General features: G+C 39.7%; 1 protein-coding gene across 1 annotated transcript in view; it reads right to left on the bottom strand.

Moving 5' to 3' along the window:
- drp2 (dystrophin related protein 2) overlaps positions 1 to 16,654 on the bottom strand; it is a 42,573-nt gene extending 25,919 nt beyond the window's left edge. The window contains exons 1-7 of the mRNA XM_052022302.1: positions 16,608 to 16,654; positions 12,206 to 12,362; positions 10,139 to 10,256; positions 8,842 to 9,110; positions 4,906 to 5,052; positions 3,117 to 3,195; positions 2,249 to 2,309 (exon numbers count right to left, since the gene is read on the bottom strand). Of these exons, the coding sequence (XP_051878262.1) occupies positions 2,249 to 2,309; positions 3,117 to 3,195; positions 4,906 to 5,052; positions 8,842 to 9,110; positions 10,139 to 10,256; positions 12,206 to 12,362; positions 16,608 to 16,654 (878 nt within the window). The remainder of the gene's footprint in view (positions 1 to 2,248; positions 2,310 to 3,116; positions 3,196 to 4,905; positions 5,053 to 8,841; positions 9,111 to 10,138; positions 10,257 to 12,205; positions 12,363 to 16,607) is intronic.
- Positions 16,655 to 18,057: the final 1,403 nt, after the last annotated feature.

Below are 18,057 nucleotides of genomic sequence, written 5' to 3'. Positions count from 1 at the left end.
AAATCCACAAAATGTCTGTTGTTGGACATAAGTGATATTTCTATCCTCTTGTCTTTAAGTCTTCCTTTGGTTTCATTCTCTTGTATTTCTGCAATTTCTTTCAGTTCTATTGGCAATAGGTTCTGTCAGAGAAACAAAGGACTGCAAATGCTGGAATCTAGATGAAAAACACTAAGATGTTGGAGGAACTCAGCAGGCCAGGCAGCATCTGTGGAGAAAAGCAGGCAGTCAATGTTTTGGGTCAGGACCCTTCTTCAGGACTGAAGATAGGAAAGGGGGAAGCCCAATATATAGGAGGGAAAAGCAGAGCAGTGATAGGTGGACAAAAGAGGGGAGGTGGGGTAGGCAGAATGTGGTGATAGGTAGAAGCAGGTAAGAGAAAGTGGTAGGCAGGTGCAGGGGAGGAGGGGAGAGCAGATCCACTGAGGGATAGGTCAAAGGTAAGGAGAGAAAGGGGAAAAAAGGGTATAAAAAGGAGATAGGCTAGGAAAGGAAGAAGAGAAGCATGTTGGGGGGGGGGGTGTTGTGGGGAAGGGGGGTTGGGGATTACTTGAAGTAGGAGAATTCAATGTTCATGGTGTTAGGCTGCAAGTTTCCAAGATGGAAAATGAGATGCTGTTCCTCCAGTTTGGCTTGGAATTCTCCTGGCAGTGGAGGGGGCCGAGGACTGTCATATCAATGATAGTGTGGGAGGGGGAGTTAAAGTGACTGGCAACAGGGAGATGAAGATCGCCGTTACGGACAGAGTGCAGGTGTTCTGCGAAATGGTCACCTAGTCTGTGTTTGGTCTCACCAATGTAGAGGAGGCCACACTTGGAGTACTGAGTGCAGTAGATGATATTATAGGAGGTGCAGGTGAATCTCTGTCTCACCTGAAAGGACTGTTTGGGTCCCTGGATGGAGGTGATGGAGGTGGTTTAGGGGCAGGTGTTGCACCTATGGTGGGGGCAGTGGAAAGTTCCCAGGGTGGGAGTGGAATGGGTGGAGGGGGAGGAGTGAACTAGGGAGTCGTGGAGAGAGTGGTCCCTGCGAAAGGCAGAAAGGGGTGGGGAAGGGAAGATATACTTGGTGGTGGGGTGCCATTGGAGATGGTAGAAGTGGCGGAGAATGATGTGTTGGATTCAGATCTGTGATTACATGGGACAGTGGTGGGTGAGGGGGTGGGGAAACCGTGTTCAGAGTACAGCATCTGTGTGGGTTGGTGAAGATCGGGCTAGCAACTGAGATTGGGGAATGGAGGTTGGCCAGGAGCATTGAGGGAGTTTGGGGATTGAGGAGGCTGGCATCAGGATAGGAGCCAGTCAGGTGGTGTCAGTGGGTGGTGCGGCTGGAAATGGTAGAACAGAGTTGGTAAGGTGGGGGGGATCTTCATTTGGGAATGGAGGTGGGAATGGGTGGGAGGTCAGGGGTGTTGATGTGATGCCTGATGATTTAAGTACATTTTCACTTTATTGCAGTTTTGCCAGATTGATTCACAACAAGAAGTGTCCAATCAAATTTCATGATTGGCTTGATTTGGTCTTGAATGTTCTATGTTCTATATGCCTACATAACTCAATTGCATAAGTCTTTATAATGAAGCTTGGGGCATCCAGTTGTTTTCATTCTTTGCAATAGTTCCTTACCTCCCTTTGTAGGTGATCACCTTCCAATCAACTCTAATGGTCTAACCAGCACAATTGTTTTCATGTAGGGCTAATGCACTTGGTAAATTTGTCCTTTTTGATTGTGATTCTGCTTTGTTTAAACCATATACTCAACATAAGATGGTGAGATTCCTCAAATTCTAATAGCAAATAATGTTTACTATACACGGTAGTGTAGCAGTTAATGCAACGCTATTACAGCGCCAGCGATCGGGGTTCGATTCCCGTCGCTGTCTGTAAGGAGTTTTGTATGTTCTTCCTCCGGGTGTTCCGGTTTCCTCCCACATTCTAAAGATGTATGGGTAGGTTAATTTGGGGTTTAAAATGGACGGCACAGACTCGTTGGGCTGAAAGGGCCTGTTACCACGCTGTAAAAAAAAACAATAAAACATACTCTCACTCTTAGCAAAGCCTATTTGAATGTGCAAACTGTTCTTCAAAATAATATACATTTTAAAAAGAAAGCATTTTTCTTTCTTCCATTCCAATAATGTTTACCCACAAATATAACAAAGTACAAGGACGATGTTGAAAAGGATGTTTTTGTCAAATGTATTTACTACTCAGATGGGAGAGGCGTGTGCTGTCAAAGATACACTTACTTGATGTAGTATGGTACTTTGTTTGGTGAGATGGCCCTCTCCCATGGAACCTGGACAGAAGCTGAAATTATGAATCACACAGAGATTGGGATAGAAAATGTGAAAAATACTCACAAAGAAGTTAATAGCATAAACTCTACTTTTAGGTCAAATATTTGAAAGCCTTCACTTTTGTCTTGAGGTGTGCGTATGGTTGACTCATTCACTTAGACATCACAGCACAGAACAGACGACAGATTACTTTGAATAAATATGTTAGGAAAACATTTCCTGTGATTCATAAGAAGCAAACTTCAGAAGTGATTTTGTCTTTGAGGAACAATATCAAATTACCTTTTCCAAAACATTAATAAAATGATGTTCAATAATTATTTTGTCATAGGAGAATAATCCACCCTAAATTTGGAAAGATCAGAGAGAATGGACAGCTGCACAAGAAGTTTGGTACAGGAAATAGGTGTGGAATAATAAATATCAGGGAGCATGTTAGATTCATGATATACATACTGTATGTTTTTTATCTTTGGGATAAAGACATTAGAAGGAAGCTAAAGATGATAGGCAATGGACAATGAGTTAGTCAGAACAATATAATTGTTGAGTGAATTGCAGGGACTGTAATCAATAACGGCATGGATTGATTTATGTATGCACATGGCTGTAAATTGTCACAAACGTAAAAGTGAAGAAAATAGAAAAGAAGGCAACGCAAATGGAACACAGACTTCACTTCGTTAAGTCAATTGATGTAGTCAAGTATATGGTAGTTTATTTAATTGCAGAAAAGTTATTAAAAAGTTAACTTCCCTGGATATTCCCTAAGAAAGTAATCCCATGATATTTCCCAAATGTGTTTGATTGAACTTACTGGATAAAAAATGTTGGGACCCTGGACCAAAGTCACGGTGAGCATCCTGAAGCTGCTTAAGGCGTTCTTCTATGGAGGTCTGTGGAGTGAAGAGCAATAGCCACCAGAGCCTGAGATTTGGATCTCACATAAAAAGGTCACAGGATAGCATCAACAAGACTTTGTAACTCCTTTCTGAATGTTCAGCTTTGTGAATCTTTTTCTAAAGGATAAACAAAGGGCAGGCAATACAACCCCTTCCCCATCCCCCCAACCTCTCCATCTTCCCTTTTCACTCTTCTCAGCTCTAAAGCAGTTATATGCTAGATATGGAAGTATCACAAACTGAACTGTAACTCAAAGCATGAATATATCTGTTGATTCCAGTTGGTGGTTTGTATTTATGTATCAAAAGAGCATGTGACTTACTAGTGACAGAGTGGAGGGACTTGCATTAGCTTTGTTTAAATGTACCTAAAATCGGGGCTGAAAGTCTGGCACATTAAGTCAATGGGCAGCATTATGTTTTCATGTATACTTCACCTGTAATAGGTAAGTGGAAATAGGTTAAAAAAATGGATAAAACAATTAACAAATTAATATCCTGGGCCTGTGAGAGACTTCTGCCTTACAGATTTTATTCACTGTGATTTAGTTTGAAATAAATCTCCAACAAAAAAAGCTTGGCTCAGAAAGTTTAAATTCTCTGGGAATGGACAACTTATTTGATCCTGAAAATTCCCACTGATTGGCCTTAAAAGAATCCACAACATACACAGTGAATATTGGCAGCCTCTTTAACCACTAATTATGTTATACTAAATTTGGAGATTTTCTTCACCTGGAATGTACGTACGTGCCCACTTACACACCATGGTTCTTTGGGCATTGATCAAGAGCTGAAACTCGGGTCAATCTTCTCCTCTGGCACTGAGGTTCATGGAAGAACCTCTAATTTCCACAACGTTAAGATTCTTTTTGAGGCCTGTACACATAAGTTGCTCATAGACTTAACCAGTTGCATCATAGAGGAGTTTCTAGCAAGAAAAGTAATTGCTAAATTCTTAGCTTATTTGAAAATAAAGTGCAGTGGTTTACAAGTCTGGGGAGTATTACAGAGGATCGAATACTGTAGGAAACAGGGCAACTCATTCACTCTAAATGATAAAACTGGTGTAACTTTCCAGAGTTCTAACAGTGGGCTGTGAGATTTGATTAATATTTGGAAGTATTGCTGGATTATGTTTTGTGGTCATGGGGAATCTTTACAGATCTTCAAGGAATGATTGGTGATTGAGTAGTGTTGATATCGGGGAAAATAGACCAACATATTCTAAGTTCTGTTTTATGTTAAGGAGAGAAGAGCAGGTGGAATGAGACAAATTATGTTTAGTCCATAAACTTTCCACAGGCCAGAGTACCCAGCTGTGGATTCAATCTGATCTGTTTAATATCTTGATAGAAGCATTTGTTTAACTATTCCTTGATTTCCCAAGGTTAATGAATCAAAACTCCTGACAATCTAAGTATCTCCACTTCACTATTTAAACCTGGCTAACTGCTTTCTATAGATCGCTCCAGGGTGGATATTGTTCTGAGGTAGGGTATTTCACTTGGAAATATTAAACACAATGTATTAAGGCATCAGCAATGCTGTCTTAAGAGCTAATAGGAGAACAGAATTTACAGCTGAGCCACTGTTTCATTTGTTTTGTTTTTTTTACTTTATTTGCACTTTCACAATAAAGGTTTACATGCTCCTGGTTCCAGATATGGCTCTGCACTCTTCCTGATTACTAGTAGCTCATACCTGCAAGATCTTCCATCTTGATGTCAGTTCCTCCAGACGGTGGGCATTTTCTGTGGAAAGATGTACGTCCGAGATTGCAAGTTGGTGAGCCAGATCATTGGCTATTTTCATGCCATCTTTTACAGCTCCCAGTTCATCTTTGAATACCTTGTGGATCACGAAAGGCAAAAACAAAACTTATTAACTTGGAAGTATATCAGTGATGAAAGTACTTATTAATAACACACCAGACAATTACCTGGAGGTGGGCAGGGTTTATGATTCTCAGCAAAAAAAAGGTAATTGTTTAAGAAATACAGTCAATTTACTCAGAAAGCAGAGTGGAAGCAACAGAACTACAGCTACTTCAGCCAATGAAAAGCAGAGTGATTTCCTTGGGAAGATGTACTATGGAGGATAGTTACAGATAATTTATGTGCATAACATAATTCAAGTCACTTCAGGATAAATATGGATCACCAGGAATTTCTAGGAGAATTTATTCCTGCTGGCTCTGCATGTTTTTGCTGCTTTGAGTTTGTGGATGAAATTAAGGATTCTCAAACCAAGGAGAAGGCAGGAACACTGAATAGGATGTATACTGATGATGGAATTCTCAATTACCTGCATTATTATCTGACTCCTGAAATTTGTGAATTCAGAAGTTAGCAAGGATCTTTGTAAATAATTATGATATTCCATCCAACCTCTGCCATCCCACTTCTCGTGCACCCATTTGAACCATGCAAGCTAATTAAAAAGGATTTTCCTGCCTCTATCCAAAAATCTGTTTGTTTAATTCACCAACATTCACAGGCTAGGTTTCTGGTCCTTTTACAGCTTTCAACATGTTGCCAAAACTCATTATTATTTCATGACTGGTAGCATTAAAAAAAGGCTGTATTTATTATGAATTATATCTTTCTCCCACTCTCTTCAGGTTCCAAATAACAAACTTTGCAATGTACATAATGCAATAGATTGAAGCTGAGTTAATCGGGCAGATGCTACACCAAAGAAGACAGGCCAAGTTTGTACATTTATCATTATTGCATAGTTTAACATCACCCAAATTATCCAGTGAATTTCGTGCATTTGATTGGCACTTTCTGCTAAGAATATCTCTATGATTCTGTAATGTAGCCCAACACCAAATGGTAGTAGAGAATCCGAAAGGAATATTACTATTGAAGATGTGTAGAACAAATGCCCTATGAAACTGAAACATAACCCTCATTATTTTTGTATTCAACTTTCCTTGCAATAAGCAAATGTAAGTACCAGGACACCCAGATCCTTCTGCGTCTCTGAGCTCCGCAATCTCTCGGTCTTTAGATAATGTGCTTTATTTTTATCTTTTAAATAGACAATTTCACATTTTCCCACATTATACTCCATTTGTCTGTTCTTTGCCCATTCAATTAACCTATCTCTATCCCTTTATAGACTCCTTTAAGTCCTCTTCACCACTTACTGTCCAACATATCTTTGCATCATTAGAAAGTTTATTAACCATGCATTCATCTCTTTGTCCAAGTCACTTACAAAAATTGTAACAAGTTGAGGTTCCAACTCTAGTTCCCACAGCTCACCAATTGTAACTATTTGCCAATCAGAAAATGATCGTTCACCAGTCAGGTTTCTATCCATACCAACATCATGTGCCCCCACACCACAAGCTTTTATTTTGCACAATAAACTTTGATGTGGCTCCTTATCCACTGCCTTCTGGTAAGGCAGTGGCGGCATGGTATACAGTGTACGTATGTACAGTGTACTATACATACAGTACATTGACTAGTTCCGCTTTATCCACAGCACATGTTAATTCAAAGAACTCTAAAAGATTGATCAAGCATGATTCCCCTTTCAACAAAACCATTTTAACTTTACTGATTACCTTTAATAATAGTTTTCTACTATTTTCCCTATTTCAGATGTTAAGCTAACTACAGTTTTCTGCTTTCTTTCTCTCTCCCCGATCTGAATAAAGGAGTTACATTAGTTATTTTCCAATCTAGTGTAACTTTCTCAAAATTTTTGGCAATTTCAGAAAATTGAACCAAAGCATCAATTATCTCAGTGTCCACTTCTTTTAAGAACCTAAGATGAAGTCCATCAGGATCCAGGGACTTATCAGCTCATAACTCTAACAATTTGCTCAAAAGCTGTCCCTGGTGATTTCTCCAACTTTCACTTTCCTTTCCAATTCCAGTTTTAGAATTATTTTTGGGACATGTAGCTGCGTTATCTAGAGTGAAGATCAATACAAAATCCTGTTGAATTCATCTGGCAGTTTTTTATTTTCTATTATTAATTCCTCAGACTCATTTTCTACAGAACCAACTCTTTTCTTTATAAATATCAATAGAAACTCTAACTATCATCTTTTCCATTTCTGAGTAGATCTGTCTGATACTCTAATTTTTTCTTCTTTATTGACCTTTAAGTCATACTTTGCTGTGTTTTATTTTTATTTGCTGTCCAATATTCTGTCCTGCTTTGTGAAATTATGTTTTTTTAAGTTTGATACCGTCGCTAACTCTTATAGGGTGGTGGGTTCTCCTCTTGGAATTTCTCTTTCTTGACGGAACACATCTTGAAAGAGAAACAAAACATTTAGGGAACAGGGGTTATCAATACATTGAAAACGAGTTTCTGGCTTAACTGACCTCCTCACTGATGATAAGGAAGATTGACAGCAAAATTACACTGAATTTATTTGCCAGTGTATCATCTTGAATCAAAGAACCATAGAACCATAGAACCATACAGCACAAAACAGGCCCTTCGGCCCACCGTGTCGTGCCGTCCATCAGACCACCCTCACACTACCTAACCCCTTCCTCCCGCATATCCCTCTATCTCACGTTCCTCCATATGCCTATCCAACAAGCTCTTGAACCTGTTCAATGTATCTGCCTCCATCACCACCCCAGGCAGTGCATTCCATGCACCAACCACTCTTTGGGTGAAAAACCTCCCTCTGATAACCTTGAAGCCATGACCTCTTGTCTTGAGCATTGGTGCCCTGGGAAGGAGGCGCTGACTGTCTACTCTATCTATTCCTCTCAATATTTTATATACCTCTATCATGTCTCCTCTCATCCTCCTCCTTTCCAGTGAATAAAGCCCTAGCACCTTAAGCCTCTCCTCATATTCAATACCCTCCAATCCAGGCAGCATCCTGGTAAATCTCTGCACCCTCCCCAATGCCTCCACATCCTTCCTATAATGAGGCGACCAGAACTGAACACAGTACTCTAAATGTGGCCTAACTAGAGTTTTGTAAAGCTGCATCATAACCTCGCGGCTCTTAAACTCAATCCCACGACTTATGAAAGCCAACATCCCATTGGCCTTCTTAACTGGTCTTTCATTGGTACTATACTTTCTGAATCAGAGGTCCTGTGGCCAAACCCTTTTCCAGGATTTGCACACATGATCTAAGATGACAGCAGAATATAGGTATGTTACCTCTTGATATTTTCAAGAAACAAATGTTCTTGTTGCCTTTCAAGTTTCAGTTCTGACAAAAGTAGCATCTGGCTTTTTTTTCTTACAATGTCACCTGACCCATTGGATATTTTCAATAATATCTGTTTTTATTTATTTTTGGCTTTTATTTTCAATCAGTTGGAATTGGAAGGCTACATGCGGCTAACTGAAATATTGACATGCTCTAAGAGGTTATGAAATAGCAGCCCACTACATGTTGCCTTTAGGCAATGAAATCTGAAGGACTGTAATTTAAGGTTGCTCCTGATAAGTGATTCAGGGACAAGAGGCTGATTTTCTATCTCCCAAATACAAAGTATGAGAAAATGCAATGTATAAACCGCTCTTGCACTCTCGATGTGTTAGCAGTACAAGGAAGCAAATTTATAATCACCATGGACAAGAATATTTCTCCTTGTCACATCAATGTTTACCTGCCAATTGCAGTTATTACTGTACCTTAGTTGCATCAATATGCTCCTGCAATGAATCAATGAAGAGATCTCCCACGGGTTCCCAGGAATCTCTAACAGCCTCAGCCTGATCCAAGGCAAGACTAATCTCTTCCATGGCATTTTGGAGCTCCAAAAGTCTCTCCATTGTTCTCTCGATGTGCCTGTGCCGGTCAATGCAACGAGCACTCAGTTTTTCCCACATTTCACTTGACACATTAGCCTGCTTCCAAATGAATCGACTCAAGTTCTGGATTCTTTGCTTTGGTGACATATCTGAAATTAGGCGTTCAGATATGTTAGGTGCAATCATGTATAAGCTTGCTTAATGAAGATAACTGGATAAGAAGAGACTAAATCATCATTGGCTGTCCATCAGTATATAAATGGGGTAGAAGGGCTAGAGGAAGTATGGACTGGAATATAATATAGACAGAGGTGAAGGGGTTTGTGGTGTACTTATTTGCTCCAGCTCCAAATTGCCAAAATACTGAAAAAAAAACACACAGAAAGTGACAACTAATCTTTTTTAGGAAAATGCTATTGAAAATTTTTTCCATTGGATTTTAGGGAATAATTAAAATAAAAGCTGAGTAAAAGAACGAGAAAGAAGAGAAAAATTAAAGAGAGAAGATGCAACTATTAAAATGCTAAATTAGACAATTTAGTTCTACAAGGTTACTATTACAATATTAGAATATACATTAAATTTAAATAGTTGTTTTTCTTCATCCACTTCTTCCACTGGCAAGTAATAAATTAAGCAATCCAAGTGCACACTGTTGGCATGAAGTACCAGCAAGCCTAGGGTCAAACTTACAGCCTTAACATTAATATAATTTCATTTACTAACCATATGAACAACATACAATGCAGAGAGGAAAATGACAGAACAGCAAAACTTCCAGGGATTCTCAAAACAGTGAAACCTCATGGAGGGCATGGACTATAATTCAAATGAAAGTCTATCTTCATAACATGAATAGAATGCACATACTAATCTCAGATCTTTGAATTTACTACAAGGGGCTCCTTAGAGGATGCTCATTTTTTTTGGTCTCTCTCTTGTGTTATTTTATCTTTGCTACAAGGCCGCCCTATTCTCCTTGGGATTTGGAAGATAAATGTTAAACTAATCCAAATGGCCTAAGAGATTTAAAAAAAATCACATCATAAACAAATGACAGCAGTTCAAGGGCAGTATATGCATTTGTGCTGGTGTCTGAAAGCAGTAGTCCTACTGTTTATCCCTTTATCTATACCTGCACAAAGAAAGCTATAGGCAAGCATGATAACATGATGACCTTTATCTGGTGTTGGCTCCTCTGTCTCCTCAAGAGGATGCTGGGATAGAAATGCTTGAGCCGACTCCAAAGTTGCCAATATGAATGGTCCTTTAGTTTTTACATCTTCCATGAAAGCCTTTATTGAAGCAATGTGAAAAGAAAATTAAAGAGCAAGAATCAAACGTTTGACTTCAAAGTCATCAGGTTAGTAAATTGCTTGAGCAGAATATTATAGTTCTTTGAATTTTAATGTGGAGGTATAATAGAAATTGTAAGTAATCTTGATAACATATTTTTAAGTATCTGTTAAAGTAATAATCTGGTCAGGGGATTTAACCTGAAGTCTATTCATAAACAGACATCTGAATGGAAGATTGGGGCAAGGGATGGATGACATTGGAGCCTAGTAAATTGGATTAAAATAAAACAAATATGCCTGTTTTTATGTGTCATCTGGATGGCTGCCACAGGGGTCACAGGTTCCAGAGAACAATTGAAATGATCTTCGTCAGTGTTGTTAGCCTGCAAAATGGCAAACTTTAGCAATTGGTGCGGAGAGTCAAGGAAAATAATAGTGTTTTGAAAGTAATACAGCGTTTTGAAATGTTTTTCTGATGGAACACCTGTCCATTGTGAAATTGGACCTGGCACTGCCTGCATTGATTCTACCTTAAAATGGTGTCATTTCCCCATTATATTTTATGTTCATAATAACATCATCGATGTGCTTGGTAGGTGTTTCTGTCTTACTGATAGAAATTAGATTGAAATTTCATGAACTATGACCCATGTTGTTCACTCAGTTTAATGCCACTAAAATTTTACACAATAACATGAGAACCAAAGGATATCTGCTGGCTTTTTGATTTTATTTTCAATGCTTCCCCACATTTACTGCAGCACTGACAAAGATCCTTGCATTTGTGCTCTAGAAGGTGCAATCTGTGCCCTAGTGATCCCTGAGGCAGCGGCCTGGTTGTAACTTGGGGCTCGATCATGCCACTCCTTTTGGAGCGCTGTTACCCACCGCACTTTTTCCACCCTGATTTCCCCTTTCCCCACCAATGTCTCCTCACATTTAGTTAACCCTGTCCTGATTCCCTCCTCCCCACTCAGTTTCATCCCTCTCCCTCTCTCCATTTTCTGCCCCCTCACATCATTTTCCCTTGTCTCCATGGCAATCTGCATAGCTGAAGGGAGCGCTTTAACAGTCCTGACCCACTTCTCAGTGAATGAGATGTCAGCTGTCAGCTTGAGTAACCAGCTGCTGTGTATGAACTATTAACTCTTTTAAATGGGAGAAAGCCACAATCGTGATTTCTTAAAGCGAGAATGTCCTGGCTTAACAATTTTATTTAGTGGTACCAGACTTGCAGTTGGGACAAAGTGTCGCACTCATTTAGCACACCAAAAATGGGTGAAATCCAGTTTCTAGGCGTGAGTTTGCAACATGACAATTTTCAATTGTCAGAGGTACATAAAACATGCAGGAAATAAAGATAAAATTAAAGACTAGGACAAGGTTTTAGGGAATAATATTTAATGTGTCACAGAATCAAACTCAGCCTGTCACTGCTAATCAGCTTAATATGTAATCTTGTGAGTCCTGATTTTTGATTTCTAGATGATATGGTTTTGGCCTATAGTTACAGTAACGAAGCTGGCAATAAACTTCTCTGTAGGAAATGTACTCCACTTCTCCTGTCTGACTGTGATCACTTGATTAAATCTAGGAATTTCTTGTCTATGCTGCTCAGTAATGAGAAATGCAACAGCCACTTGAATTTGCAGGAAGCAGTCATGCTGTAATGTATATCCTTTTGTACATCGTCAGTTGCAAATACACCATTTTTGCTATTTGCTTATTAAGTCATGATGACAACAGTGATACTTCACAAAAAAAGTTTGGCATACACCATTTTTTTATATATCTTCTCCTTAAGAGAGGTTTCGATTCCGTCTGTAACTTGAAATCAACAAAATTTAATATAATCGGTATAAGCAATCACTGTTAATATGGAATTTTGCAAGAGCAAAATTGTCTACCTGCTGCTAATTGTTTCCTTCAATCCAGTAGCAACTTACTGAGTGGAATTCATTGTAGCGCTGCACTGCTCCAATGTCCCCTGTGAAGGGAAGCTGCTCAGACAGCTCTTCGTCTTTCACAGTCAGCCAGTCAATGATCTCCTGCAGGGACAGTTGCAGCTTGCCACTGTGATCCGAGAGTGCCTCCAGCCGAGCCCTATGGACAGAAAGAAGGAAGGCCGGAGGGTGGGGCAGAAATGTTAGTTTTCAAGTAGATAATGAGATCTTCAGTGGAGGTAAGTGGGTAAGTAGGGTGGCAGGACATCACAGGCCACACTGCATGCACCATCACTGAAACTGGTTGCATTTGTGGTCATGCGTTTGATCTCTAATCTGAGGACATCTTCTGAGAGACATTGAAGCAGGTTCAGAGCTGCTACCCGCACTGCCCCCCACCCCCCAATCCCTGGCTGACTGCTCATGGGCCATGTTGTCTATTACAGCATGGGCCTGGTGCAGTCTCCTGCCAGAAGCCTGTTTGCACCCACAGAATGGCTTTGGCAGCCGGGAGATCCCAACCCCTGGCTCACTGGCTGCCAAAGTCTTCGCCATTCACAAACATTCAAAATCACTTGGAACCTGTTAAAAAAATAAAAATATTTTAAAAAATTATTAAAAATAATGAAACCATTTGAACTTAATAAGTCACATTAGAAGTTCTCCTTGCAACTGAGTTTTTCCCATTCATTTTATCTAGAGCCAGGTCTAACCTGGCACAGGCTCAGCAGACAGATGTGCAATCTCGGAAAGTCACCATTGCCCAATGTGGAGTCCACCAGTACAGCAGAGGTTTTGTGGTGCTTGGCTGAGCAAAGGCAGCTCTTCAACCTCCCTTTGGAAATAGTCCAACAAAGGGCTTCACTGCTGAAAGGTCCAGGTTGAATCTCTGCAGATCTACCCCTGCTGGTGACTTGTATGTTTTATTTGTCTGCAATGGACAAGTTAGCCACAGAGACAGCAAATAATAAAATAGTCCCAATAATACATGGGACTGACATCCACTGCAAATATCAGCACCACCCTGACTCCACTCTCACACCTTCCACCACAATTTTCTTTTTCAAGAATCTTCAATACTCTGGAATTGGCTACATTTGTCAAGGTTGTGGGCAGCCTTCAAATACTTCTCTCCTTTTATTGAAAAGCCGTTAGCACATTTTGAGGCGGTATGCAGGCTATTCAACCACATAGTGCATCATGACCAAATGTGATGCTGCGTTCTCTTGGGGTCCCCACATATTAGTCATGGGCACTAACTTCAAAGGGTGTACGTCAGCTTTTTTTCAACCTCAAATAGGAGACACTGAAGTCAATTGTACCATCATTTAGTGCCTTCTGAAATTATCTGACACAGTATCTGGCGGGAATTAAAACCAGAACTTTTCTGCTCTGTCTGACACGTGGTAAAGGGGTTGGGTGGACAGTGAAAAACTTTGCAACAATGATCAAACCATTCTTGTCTTTGCAGAGGTAGGTAGTGTTTACTTGTTGCCTGAATTTAACATTTCCCTTTTGCTTCAGGAACACAGGGATATTTTCAGAGTTTGTCCGTTCTCATTAAAATTCCAAAGGCCCTGAGCTAAATTAGACAAACAAGAATGTAAACCTCAAAGATACCATTCACTCAGAACAGCATAAATGATTCAGTCCCTTCTGTACATATTTTATTTCAAGAAAATATTTTTGTAAATGAAATCTAAATCCTGTTTTTATTGCTGAGCTGCTGAGCTCAACTGTACCTCCACTTTCTGGCTTTCTGGCAGCTGAATATAATGATTTGTGACTTAAATTGATTTATATTTATGCTTTCAAAGAATTTGACTTCAATACAGACTATCACAATTGCCTGGAGTTTCTTCATTAAAAAATTCCAGCTAAGATTTTATTCTTACTCAACAAATCTCTGAGAAACAGATTTCAATTTCCTTGGGTGAACTTTGTGTCTGTCAAGATAAAGAATGCTGTTGAGGGAGAAGAAAACACTTACTCTTTTCATCATCCGGAAATCACATCAAGCAAACCCAGTTCAGTTGCAGCACTGGCAGAAGCAAAGAACTCTCCTAATGGACATGATTTAATTCAACTCTCAGAACAGCACGATCTAAAATGTGGAATGTTTTACGGCAGTGTTATTCCACATTAATTCTGAAGTGTGGGAGAAAGCTTTTGTGCATTTTATACCAACACTGGGAGATTACATGTAATGGTGGATATATTTATAATACACAAAGGAGACCATTTGGCCCACTGGTCCCATGAGGGCTCTCAAGGGAGCAATTCCATTTGTCCCATTCACCCTTTGCTTTTTTTTCCTGCATCCCTGCAACTTATTCTCTCTCATACATGCCCAACAATTTCCTGTTTTTTGTCATTAACCTACACTAAAGGGTAATTTACAATAGCCAATTAACCTACCAGCACATCCTGGGGATGTGGGAGGAAACTGGAGCACCTGGAAGAAGCCTACATGGTCATTGAGAAAACATGACTAGAGATCAGGATTGAATCTGGGTCCCTGGAGCTGTGAGGCAGTAGAACTAATTGCTGTGCCACCTGGCTGCCCATAACTACACTGCCTCATGATATGTTGAACAGATAGAACTTTTGGGGGAGAGAGGGAGAATTAGATAAAGAGAAAGAGAAAGAAGGAAAGAGAAAATTTGATAGAGAGAGAATGTAAGAGAGGACAGAGAGAGAGAGTGTGTGTGTGAGAGAAGAGAGAGTGAAAGAGGAGGGAGAGGTGTGAGAGAGAGCGAGAGTGACAGTGGGAGAGAGAGAGAGAGATAGACAGACAGACAGAGAGGAAGGGAGGAAAGATCTACCTACCTAGTCTGCAGAGTTGCAAGAAATCTTAGAAGAAATTGAGCAAGAGGCTGCAGTGAGGTCGTGAGGCCTACAATCAGTCTCAGCAGAAAGCAGAGAGGGAAGAGGGACCTACCTTTCGTGGCACAGGAGGCTGTGAATTGGATATAAGATGAGCTGACCACCTCATGGAGACCAGAAACAGAGTTGGAGTTGACGTCACGATTCAGAAAGTAATGGTGAGCCCAGGAGGCCACTGATTGTTAAGTAGGACCAGGTGAGTATTGCCATGACTTTTACAGTTTAATAGTTTAAGGTAAAATAAAGAAAAGGTCCTGAGATTTTGAGGAGGAGTATTGAGAGAAAGAGAGAAAGCTAACACCCATGGAATACTCCTCTTGTTTTCTGTGGGAAATCAAGGCCACTTCCAGTGTCAAAGGTAACCATGTGTGTAGGAAGTGTGACTAGCTGCAACTACTGGCTAAATGCATTGCTGAACTGGAGCTATGGATGGATTCCCTGAGGAGCATCCACAACGCTGAGATGTACATGGATAGTATGTTTAGTGAGTTGGTCACACCACAGGTGAAGACTGCATAGGTAGAAAGGGAATGGGTGACGGTCAAGCATAGTAGAGAAAGGAAGGTTGTGCAGGAATTCCCTGTGGCCATCCTCCTCTCAAGCAGATATACCGCTTTGGATATTGATGGTGGCGATGACTTCTCAGGGGAAGGCATCCACAGTCAAATTCATCGCACTACAGGTGGCTCTGCTGTACAAGAGGGGATAAAAAAAATGGGAAGGCTGTAGATAAGGGATTCAATCATAAAGGGAGCATAAAAACCCACGTTGGATCTTCAGTACCGAGGGAGTGCTGCACTGTTGATGGTGCTGTCATTAAACTGAAACCCAACCTCCCTTCTTAGATGGATACAAAAGTTTCTAAGGCATTTTTTGACAAATATTAAGAAGTTCATTTGGGTGTCCTTGATAACATTTATCAATTAAACAAGGTCCAAAAAGTAAATGCTTTGATCATCATTTTTCTACTTATACAATCTTGCCCTATAGTCAGTTACATAACTGTTTTGGTTGGAGTTATATGAAATTTCCAGTATTAAAACGAGTGTATAGGAAAATTGCTTGGGAAGCTCTGAGCTACATGATGCTGCAGGAACTAACTGAACATCTTCAACGGAATGTCCCAAACCTGTGACCTTTGTGAGCTAGGGCCAGAGCAACTTGTGCTTAAGAACACTATTATCTCCACATTCCCCATCAGAGTCATAAAGCATCTTGAGAAACATGTATCAATAGTCTGCCAGGATCAACTTCACTACAGCTATTTCAGCAGAGCCAGTGGGAGAACATCCATCACTTTTTTCAAGGACAGATAAGGATGAGCAATAAATGTTGGCCTTACCAGCAACTTCCACTTTCCATGAACAATTTTTTAAAAAGACTTTGATCACATTGACCAAGGTTGGGATGCTAATTTGTCTCCTGCAGCTTAGTGCCTCTGTGGAACCTCTGAGCAAGCTGTCCCTCATCAGCCATAAGGCTAAAAATATTAAATGATTTTTAATAAGAATGCATTCACCTGATATTTTGAGATTTCTTCTTGATCTCGTTCCAGCAGAGGTTCATCTCCCCGAAGTGCTGATGTGATGTCTGTGAGTTAATTCTTTTGTTCTCTTTGTTTGGTTTTCACATTTGTTCCAAGCATCCTGAATTAATAATTGTAACTATAAAGATAATTATAATAAAATGTGTGTTAATACCATATGTTTGAATGTTTCAAGCAATTGATTTGTATTCATCCATTATTAGGTTTGGTATTTGTATTTTAAAAATGCAATTTTGTTAATGGGAGCAAAAATAATATAATCACAACATTGTTATAATAACACAAAAACAAACAACTATAGATGCTGTAAATCTGAAATAAAAACAGAAACTGATGGAAATATTAGCTTGTTTTTTTCATTCCACATATGCTGCTTGACCTGCTGGGTATTTCCAGCTTTTTCAGTTTTAATTACACTCATGATGATGCCATAACTCTTAGTAAGCAGCTGTAAACTAGTATCTACAGAGTTCAGTAATCAAGATATGAAGGCATACAGTTGTGCAGTGTGCCCCAAACATAATGTGCAGACGTGTCAGCAATGAGTGCCCACTAGTCTGAGGACCTGATAGGTGATGGGGAAGAAATTTGCAATTTAACAAATAGATGAAAGTAATGGTTATTAAAGACTTACACAAAAAATTTCTTTACTTACACAGAAGAATCCTTGTTAGGTTGTAATGAATAAGCAAGATAGTGGAGATAGCAGGGTTATGTCAAGTACATTGTATATCCCTTCCTGCCAACAAGTGTAGTGCTTTATTACATAAGTTGCTTCCAATTTGTGCATTTATGGAATAATAGGTATAGAGTTCCATGGCAGGTATCCAAATGTTTATGCATTTGCAGTAATGGCTTTTTGAACCTTGAAGGACTCTAGCAATTAGACAGCTGCTATCTCCATTGCTGATTAGTGCCTAAATTTGTGTAGATTACTTCAGTTGCAGCTTATAATGAAGAACTGTGAAGAAAACAGATGATTATGAACATATTCTCTAGGGTTTACCCGTGTTACTGGTAGAGCAGTGCAAATGATACACTGATTTTCCAGTGGCTTTCATTTACTTTAAAAACTGGCAAATTTCAGAGTTTCAGTCTGTATTACAAACTTTGCCTCTTGCCACTGCAACAACAGCTCTATGCAGTTATCAATAAGAAAGTGATTACTAGTGATCAAACTTTAAGGAGAAGTTTTACTGTTTGCCCATAACAATCAAAAATATGACAACGGTGTACCCATGTACTAATATGCATTGCACCTATTTAGGCTTAAATCTTGGTCATAATCTTAGATTGGTGATGAAAGTCCTTCAATTTAGTTAATCTGATCCTTCTGGAAAGCCAAGATTACAGTGTTTCCATTGCAACATCCAGTTTGTCCTGACTACTATGTTTTCTAGATTCTGATCCCACTATATGGAAG

This window comes from Pristis pectinata, chromosome 8 (assembly GCF_009764475.1).
Source record: "Pristis pectinata isolate sPriPec2 chromosome 8, sPriPec2.1.pri, whole genome shotgun sequence".
Taxonomy (NCBI): Eukaryota; Metazoa; Chordata; class Chondrichthyes; order Rhinopristiformes; family Pristidae; genus Pristis; species Pristis pectinata.
This window is presented reverse-complemented; position numbering and strand designations above follow the sequence as displayed.